The sequence below is a fragment of the Crocuta crocuta genome, unplaced genomic scaffold, assembly GCF_008692635.1.
Source record: "Crocuta crocuta isolate KB4526 unplaced genomic scaffold, BGI_CrCroc_1.0 scaffold110, whole genome shotgun sequence".
Lineage (NCBI taxonomy): Eukaryota > Metazoa > Chordata > Mammalia > Carnivora > Hyaenidae > Crocuta > Crocuta crocuta.
Window position 1 is genome coordinate 2659596 of NW_027527386.1, and position 9407 is coordinate 2669002.

The 9407-nt window shown below is 60.9% G+C and overlaps 1 protein-coding gene across 3 annotated transcripts in view; it reads right to left on the bottom strand.

The window, feature by feature from the left end:
• Nucleotides 1-9407, bottom strand: part of NFIC (nuclear factor I C) — a 43590-nt gene that overhangs the window by 11077 nt on the left and 23106 nt on the right. For all 3 annotated transcript variants that reach the window (XM_077748841.1, XM_077748707.1, XM_077748771.1), the window contains exons 2-5: nucleotides 8825-8896; nucleotides 4942-5016; nucleotides 4277-4400; nucleotides 3512-3636 (exon numbers count right to left, since the gene is read on the bottom strand). In XM_077748841.1, coding sequence (XP_077604967.1) covers nucleotides 3512-3636; nucleotides 4277-4400; nucleotides 4942-5016; nucleotides 8825-8896 — 396 coding nt within the window. The remainder of the gene's footprint in view (nucleotides 1-3511; nucleotides 3637-4276; nucleotides 4401-4941; nucleotides 5017-8824; nucleotides 8897-9407) is intronic.

Genomic DNA, 9407 nt, shown 5'->3' on the forward strand with positions numbered 1-9407 from the left:
AAAGGAAGAGGAGGGAGGAGAAAAAGGAAGAGAAGGGGACGGGGAGGAGCAGAGGGGGAGGGAGGAGGAAGGGGGAGGGAAGACACTGTCCCTCCTCCCCACTAGGCTGGGGGCACCTCCAGGGCAGACCCGGCAAACCGCCGGGGGTGATACTGAAGGCCGCACTGGAGGGAGCGAGTCTGCCGTCGCCTGAGGCAACCAACGGAAACCAGGAGGGACGGATCCAGCTCTGCGACTCCCGACTCCGCGTGCGGCCCGTCAGAAGGCGGTGTGAGCGCCCCCCTCGAGCTCTCCCACTGCTGCGCTCCACGCCCGGGGCAGGAAGTTCGCACCAGGCTCCAGCGACTCCCTCGAACGTTTCCTTCCTCTAAATTTCTTTTCTCTTTTCGAGCTTCCTGAATTGAAAGCTAGGTTTCTGTTCTTGTTTTTTATTTCCATCCTTTCTCTTTTTTTTAAAAAAAAATATTTTATTTATTTCTAGGAGAGAGAGACAGCGTGGGCAGGGGAGGGTCAGAGAGAGAGGGAGTCACAGACTGAAACAGGCTCCAGGCTCTCAGCTGGCAGTCAGCACAGAGCCCGACGCGGGGCCCGAACCCACAAACCGTGAGATCATGACCTGAGCCGAAGTCAGGTGCTTAACCGACTAAGCCACCCAGGCGCCCCGTGATATTCACTTTTTAGAACAAGCCCATTGAGTTTGGAAGACAAATCTTTTTTTAAAAAAATTTTAACGTTAATTCATTTTTAAGAGACAGAGAGAGACAGTGTGAGCGGGGGAGGGGCAGAGAGAGAGGGAGACACAGTCTCTGAAACAGGCTCCAGGCTCCGAGCTGGCAGTCAGCACAGAGCCCGACGCGGGGCTCGAACCCACGAACCGCGAGATCATGACCCAAGCGAAAGTCGGACGCTTAGCCGACTAAGCCCCCCAGGCGCCCCCATCCTTTCTCATTTTCTAATCCATAGACTTGAGGCTGTAATTTTTCCTCTCAGGGCTGTCGTGGCTCCATCACTGAGGCTGCCTTCCGCGTCTAAACAGCATACGCTGTCTATGTAGCCAGTCTGGTCCGTCATTGTTCAGGAGAAGCGCTTCTGGGTTCCCGGTCATTAAAGGCAGGGCAGGGGTTAAAAGCCTCCCAGCCCCGCCCTTTTTCCTCAGCAGCCGAATTTGAGATGAACTTGACGAAAGTAAGACTACATTTCCCAGAAGCCCCTGCAGCAGGGTGTGGCCCCAGGAGCAGCTCGGGCAGAGGCAGGGGCTCGGCTGAGTATTCTTCTTAAAGGAATAAGGTCAGGCGCGACCTTCCCTCCTGCTGGCTGGGAAGCAGACGTGAAGGCCGACGCTCCAGCACTTACCCTGGGCTGCTGAGGGGGGAATGAAAACCATATTCACTGGGGGCACCTGGCTGGCTTAGCGGGTTACGCACTGGACTCTTGATTTCGGCTCAGGTCATGATTTCATGGTTCTTGAGTTCGAGCCGTGCATCGGACTCAGTGCTGACACCGTGGAGCCCGCTTGGGAGTCTCTCTCTCAAAATAAATAAATAAACATTTAAAAATGCTCCACATTGACGGGAGCATAAGGCGGGCGCCTAAGTCTCGCACACCACACGTGCTCAGGGCTACTGACGGCTGAACGTGTACTTTGGAGAGAAATGCCCTGTCCTTTCGGGGTTTTGTTTCTCACAATCAAACGTGAAGCTTATTAGAGGAGCCTGGGGGGCTCAGTCGGTTAAGCGTCCGACTTCGGCTCAGGTCATGATCTCACGGTTCGTGGGTTCGAGTCCCGCGTCGGGCTCTGTGCTGACAGCTCAGAGCCTGGAGCCTGTTTCAGATTCTCTCTCTCTGACCCTCCCCTGCACATGCTGTCTTTATCTCTCTCTCAAGTATAAATAAAATATTTTTAAACATTTTTTGAAAAACCGTGAAGCTTATTAAATCCAGGATCCTTACAGAGGCCAGCGTGACAGCAGCGGGGAGCCCACGGAGGGAGAGAGCCACAGTGACACTCTGACCCATAAATTAAAGCCTACTAGGGAGAGGCGCCCTCCCAAAGTTAGGTCCCTGACCCGAGAGCCAACACAGTGGAAGAGGGAGGACCCCGCTGGGGCCGATTCCACAACCAGAGGTGTCAGAGCCCGAGTCACAGATGCAGGGATTTTATAAAGACATGAACAACGAACTGTCCTGTGTCCTGGGCACTCGTCAGGTGCCAGATGGTGGCTTTATGCGCCTTCTCCCATTCCCGCCTTCCAGCTCCAGGAAAGAAGGAATTTTATTAACCCCATTTTGAAGATAAGGAAACTGAGATTCAGAGAAGTTAAGTCACCTGCCCAAAGTTACACAGCCCACACAGTGAGCCAATGACAGGGCGCGACTCCGAACCCAGGTTTCGCTGACACAAACCTGCCCTCCTAACTGTAATGCTTGCCAGCAATCCCGTTCGCACCGTCTTCCTATAGACAGAAAGCTGGTCCTTCAGGAACAGGGAATAGGACCGAAGGGGAGGGGACACCCTAAGGTTTACTGGGTGCGTACCACGTGCCAGGCCTGTTTTGGGGGCACCAAGTGTATTAACTCACCCAATCCCCACGACAACCTTAGATGGGTAGTGCAGGTAGTAACCCCATTTTACAGATGAGGAAACGGAGGCTCCGGGAAGTGCGGTCACCAGAGGCTGTACTGGCCGGTGAAGCCGAGTCCACGCTGGCAGCCGGCGGATAACCCGGGGGTGAACCCTTCTGAAGGGATAAGACCCCTGCATTTCCAGGGCCGCCCAGCTCAGGGCAAAGGCAAGTGTGTGGGCCACCCCGAGCGGCCCCGAGGCCGGCCCGCGGGAGGGCGGAAGCTCGGGTTCTCCGGGGGAGAACCGCGGTGGACATGCGGAGCCCAAGGAAGGGGGTCTTCGGGGGAGGCCGCTGGGGAGCCGGCGCGCCGCCGAGGGCAGCCTGTGGCCGTTCTGGGGAGGGCCCTGTGAAGGCAGACGAATGGGAGGCCAGCCTCTCCCGGAAAAGGACGCTCAGAGGAAAGCAACGGGGCTCCGGGAGGCCTGGGATCGCGCGGGGGCCGAGCCCGTGGAGACGTGAATCTCCTAAGATCGGGGGACCCCGGGGACGCGGCATTCTACAGCTCGGGACCCACTAGCGGGCACCCCCTGCATGAGCGCGTATGGCGGACCCCGGGAAGAAGCGCGCTGCCGATCAGAAGCGCCACCGAGTCCAGGCCGCAGGCCGGGAACCCCACGGACACGGGGCTGCAGCCGGCAGAGGGCAGGGGAGCCGCGGGAGGGACAGTCTCCGCCCTCCCCGGCCCGAACCAAGTGGAGAAGCTCGCGGAGCGGGAGTCCGGACTTCCAGGGCGAGCAAGTCGCGCGACTACACTTCCCAGCAGGCTCCGCGGCCCCAGCCCCGGGCTTCCCGCGGCCTGGCGCCGGCGCAGTGCCTGCCGGAATATGTAGTCCCCGCCGCGGCAACCCCGGCCCCGAGGCCCGCTCCGCCCCCACTGCCAGCCCCACCTCCTTCCATGTCCTCCGTCCAGTTGCGGCTGCTACTCGTGGGAGAGCTGGGCGAGGTGTAGTAATCGCCGCCGGGGCTCGTGTCCACGTCTTCCTCCATCGAGCCCGATTTGTGCCGCTTGCTCCTAAAGGGCGAGGGAAGGAGAGCGCAGGCCGGTTACCACGGCGACGCGGGGGTGTGGGGCAGTTTGGGCTGACTTCCGGCCCATGGGGAGGGGGGAAGTAGGGCGCGGAAGGTGCTATCGCGAGACCTCGAGGTTCCCGCAGACCTTCAGCCGGTTCCGGGAGCACCTGTCGCAACCTGCCCGCTGCCAGGACGGGGCGCCTGGGGCCAGCGGCCGTGAGGAGCTCGGCCGGGCGCAGACGGCCGGCTGGGGGGCTGCGCACTAAAACCCTGGATAAACACCTGGCCTGTCGTAAACCTCAGAACAACCTTGTAGGACTATGATCCCATTTTACAGATGCGGAAATCCACGCAAACGGTGTGACCACCTCAAGGTTACCCAGGTATCTCCGCAGGAACCAGTGTCTCTATTCTCATGGGGTCTCAAGGGCTGGGCTCTAGGACTCAAGGCGGTGGGGACCCTGGGTGGGGTATCAGGGCTGGGTAAGCAGCACCTGGGGCTGGGTTTTGAAGGATAAGTAGGAGTTTACCACGTGAACCCCGGAAACAGGCATTCCCGGGAGAGGTGTGAACCAGCTGGGGTCAGATGGAGGCGGCCGAGGGGTCGTTCAATGCCCAGGGGCGGGGACCGGGGCACCTACCCGCTGGAGGAAGTGCTCGGTAGCGTTCTCCTCATGCCTGTGCTGGCTGGATTCAGGTCGTATGCCAGGTGCCCCTGCAGCTCCCCCAGGGAGAAGTTGGGTCCTGTTCCAGTCACCACGGGCGCTGCGGAGGGCGAGAGAGAGCAGAGTGAGAGAGGGCGCAAGATCCGGGGCCGCAGTTAGCCCTGGAGAGGTGGGGGGAGCCATCTGGGGACTGGGGAACCCCGTCCCCTAACTGGCCTGGTTCCCAGTGTGGCTGACAGTGTCCTCGTTCTTTGGGTCAGAAGACCAAGGCCAGCAAGAGAGGCCAAGCTCACACTGTGAGGCAGAGGCATAGCCAGAGCTGGAGGCCACGCTTCCCAGCGCTCCCAGGGCCAGGCTCTGCTGAGCTGGGCAGGGAGGACCCCTGGACTGGGATTCAGATGGGGCGTCTGGGGAGTGGGTGGGTCCCCAGCAGATATATTAGGAAGGGAAGGGAGCAGGAGGCCAAGCGGGTGGGGGGGCCCTAAATATTGCCCTTCCTGGGAACCTTAGCTTGGTGACAGAGGGAGTAGGGCAGGGTGATGAGAGCCCCCATCCCAAAGCCCCCTCTCCCTCTCGGGCGGCCCTGCCTGTGAGAGCCCCTCCCGTCTCCAGACCCCGGGACGGTGGGCGGGGACACTCACTCCGGGACACCTGGATGAGCTCGGTGACACTGAACACGCCAGAGGTGACGAAGCTCTCCTGGAAGTCGGTGGCATCTGGAACAGGGAGAAAAGGGGGCTCACGGGGTCTGTTTCCTTCCTCCACATCCCGGGCTGCCCAGACCCCAGGGGCCGGCGTGGTCACCCTGTCCACCCCTGCGGCCCTGTGGCAAGATGGAGGCAGAGGCCAGACCTGGGTTCGAATCTCAGCTCGGCTGCCACTTGGTATATGATCTTGGGCAAGTCCCTTCCTGTCCGCGAGCCTCTCTGCTCCCTAATCTCCAATCCGGGGGCCACGCACCCTGCCACGGGGGTGGCTGAGATGTGAATCACCTGGCCGGGGGGCTGGCCTGCTCTCTTCGCGTCACTTACTACCACACGCATTCTGCACCTCCTTATCCCTCCCCCGCCAGACTGGGAGCTCTGTGCTGACGGGGATGACTGGCTCCAGGTCCCACAGTGTCCCTAGTGCCTCGCCCAGAGCCTGGCTCACGTCAGGGACTCAGAATCACAGGCTGAAGGGAAGGTCCACCTGTGGCAGTTAAAATCCCCATTGTCCCCAGAACCGGGTCTGCCTAATGTCAAAGGAAGAGGGAGCCTCCTCCCTCGTGTGGGGTGGTTGGGACCCATTTAATGGATGTGGAAACTGGTTTGGCTCGGAGAGGGCGGGAGCCCTGGCTGACCTTGGACAGCTGGGAGCCGGCCTGTCGCACCCCCCCACCCCCAACCCCGGAGGACTTCACGGGCAGAACCCGTTTACTGAACAAGCCTTTACGAGCGCCTCCAGTGTCCTGTCCTGAGCTGGGCACTGGGGACACTGTGGGAACCAGACGGACACAGCGGCTGCCTTCCGGGGACCCCCAGTCCAGCGCGGCCAGCGGACACCACGTAACGTCAGGAAGTAAAAAAAAAAAACCTTGTACATGAATGTGCCTCGTGGCGCGATTCACAGCCGCCCGAGCTGGAAACGGCCCATTGGCAGATGAACGGAGGACCCAACGTGGTCCGTCCTCGCGCGCGCACGTCCCTCGGCTGCGTCCACCGCGCACGCGCGCGTCCACACATGGCNGCGGACGGACCCGAACACACGACGCTCAGGGAGGGAACCCGACACGGGAGGCCACGCGGGTGTGAGTCCACGTGCGTGACGCGTCCAGAACAGGCTCCTCCACGGGTCGGAAAAGGGGTTCCTGGGGGCCAAGGACTGGGGAGGGGAAGTGGGGTGACTGCTGATGGGGACGGGGCTGCTTCTCAGGACTCCAGAAGGGTTGTGGACAGACAGAGGCGACGGCTGGAGAACAGTGTGAATACACTTAGTGCCCCTCACTGTATATTTTATGTCATGTGACCTTAACCACAATAAAAACATTTTTTAAGATCATTAAGTCAAGGAGCGCCTGGGTAGCTCCGTCAGTTGAGCTCTGACTTCAGCTCAGTCATGATCTGACAGTTCGTGGGTTCGAGCCCCGCATCAGGCTCTGTGCTGACAGCTCGGAGCCTGGAGCTGCTTCAGATTCTGTGTCTCTCTCTGCCCCTCCCCTGCTCACACACTGTCTCTCTCTCAAGGATGAATAAAGATTAAGAAATAAAAATAAAAAGATCGTTAAGTCAAAGGCGCCACGCAGCAGGCGTGGTGGGCAGGAGGGTTAGGGAGGCTGCCTGAAAGAGAACCTACTTTACACAAAGACCCTCAGAAGGCCTTGCAGTGGGTGACATTTTACCAAGACCTCCAGGTAGGGGTGGATAAGAGGAAGACACGCATAAAAACTGGGGAAGTGCCAAGAACAGCGCCTGGTGCAGGATGACCGCCATGCAGGCGAGTGTTGGCTGCCTTGACTAGGATGAGCTTAAACAGGATATTTCGCCGCCTCCCAGGGGTCACGATATTCCCAGCAGGTGGCCCATGCAAAGGCCCTGGGGTGGGAGGCAACAGGAGGGAAAGGAGCCAGGGTCAGTGGGCCGAATGGAGCTGGGACCCGCTGGTAGGCGCCTCTAGGCTGTGGGGGTGGTGAGAGCCGTTCTTCTCCAGGCCTCCAGGGGGCAGCACGGGCCCCAGGGAGCTGACCTTGGTGCCCAGTTCCCCAGCTGTGAGAGACCCAAGTCTCGCCAGTGCAGAAACTCCAGTCTCCCTGGTCACCAGCTTTGTGCACCCCGTTTATTGAGCAATTGCTATATGCCCAGCCCCATGCTGGGGGGCTCAGGCCCACAACAGCCCTGGGAGGAGAGGGCGATGCCCGCCCCCCAGCGTCCAGGGAAGTGGCCACGGCCGTTTCCTGCCACCAAGCCGGCCAGCTGGTGTCAGCACGCCCCTCCGCCTTCCCCCCACCGGGGTTTCCTGTTTGTGCAGCACTCGCCCAGCTCCATCTCCAGGGGACTCCCTGGCGGGTGGGAGGAAGTGCTTTCCTCCGCCAGACGCTGGAGCTCCCCATGGGACCAGGCCAAGCGCCGCTGCCCCCGCCTGCCTTGAACATCTGGCTTGGAGGCAGGCGCCTGGAGACCACAGGAGGCCAAGGAGGACTCAGGGTCACAGACGGCCAGTGGTGAGCAGCACGGGGGCCTGTGAAGCTTCTGGAACCATCCCGCCTCCCTGTGCTGGTCCATCCAACGGGGAGGTCCTCACCCACTTGCTTTTTCTTCCAGTCGGCCTTCCTTCCTTCCTGCCTTCCTGTTCTCTCTCCTCAGCCGCTGGCGTACCATCTCTCTAGTTTCTCTTTTTCTCTCTGCTTCATCCCTCCCTCTCTCCTTTTTTCCTCTCTACAAATATTTATTGAGCACCCATTGTCTACCAGGTCCTATTCAAGGCACTAAGGACACAATAGTGATCAGGACAGACAAAAGCCTCTGCCCTCAAGCAGGTGATGTTGCATTAGGAGAAATAACCAAACACGTGTGTGCAGTCACTAAGCAACTAATACATATGCAATCACTAACTTCCTCAGAAGGAAATAAAACAGAAAGTGGTCACTGAGAGTGGCTAAGGCTGTTTGAGGTCAGAAAATCTCTCTGAGAGGGGGAGGATGGGAGCTAAGACCTGGATGATCTGGAGACAGAGAGCAATTAGCTGCCCAGATAGAAGGCAAAGCACATGCAAAGGCCCCGAGGCAGGGACTGGGCCTGGACTGTCAGAAGAACAACTAGGAGGCCTGTGTGGCCGGAGCAGAGAGACCAAGGGGGAGAGAGAGAGGAGGGGAGGGTTGGCAGGGCACAGGGACAGGTCCTGCAGGGCCTTGGGGGTCGGGAGGACTTTGACCCCAAGGGAGGTGGGGACCCTAGAGGACTGTGAGCAGAGGGAGGCAGGACCTGGCTCAGAGCTCACAGGGGCTCTCTGGTCACTTTAGGGAGGAGAGACTCAGAAGTGAGGACAGAAGCCAGGGGACCAGCGTGGAGGTGACCGCTCTGGTCCAGGAGGGCAGACCAGGGCAGGGGCAGGGTCCCCGCAGCTTCTGAATCCTTTCTGTCCCCCAGGGCCCCGCTCCCGGCCCTGCCTCAGGCCAGCTCTCGCACTGCCCACCCACCGACACGGAAGTGACTTGCCCTGCTCTTCCGCTGAATGTCCCACGGGACCGCAGGGCCCTCTGGGGCCTCCCCTGTGGGGGGAGCCCCTCAGGGCCCAGACGCTGGGAACCCGGAGTCCTGGGTTCCAACCCCAGCTCCCTGGTTGCCCCTGGGAAGGCCCCTTCACCACGCTGCGCCTCGGTTTTCTCATCTACAAAATGGAACACCAGCGGCACCTGCCCACAGCATGGCCGTGAGGGACGAATCCGTGGTGGCCATGAGCTGCCCGCACAGGGTGGCCCAGAACGCGGTTCCGGAGTAAAGGTGGCGACGGGGCCGCGCGCGCGGGCCTCGCCGTCCCCAGACTCACCCAGCGCGATGGGCTTGCTGTCCTCTTGCTCGGAGCCCATCCCTGCCCGGGGACTAGCGCTCTGCTCCGCGTCTGCAAAGAGAAGGAGGAGGAGGAGGTGGTGACACCGCAGGGGACCCGCCCGGAGGGGAGGAGGCGGCCGCGCAGGGGAGGGGCGCGCGCCGCAGGGGTCCCGAGCCTGCCCAGGCCCCGGGGGGCTTCCGTGTGGCCCCCGGAGGGTCAGGGCCGGCCGGCAGGGCACTGGGGGCCAGAGCCCGCGCGCAGGACCCGGCTGTGGCGCAGGCGGGAGCCCAGCCCCCTCTCTGAGCCTGCGTCCTCATCTGTGACAGGAGGGCAGCTCATTTACTAACTCGTTAATCCCGCCTTAACCTGGAGGCAGCCTCTCATTACGCCCATCGTACAGATGGGGAAACTGAGCACCAGCAAGATGAGTCCTTGAGCCTCAGGCCCCTCCTCTCGGCCTCTGCCCTTGAAGTCCTGGGGGCCCAGCTCTTGGTCTTGGGCTGTCACTCAGGGCCCCCAGGAGAGGGCAGGGGGGCGTCCCCCTGCAGCCACTACGCGGCTACCCACCCGCCTGGCGCCC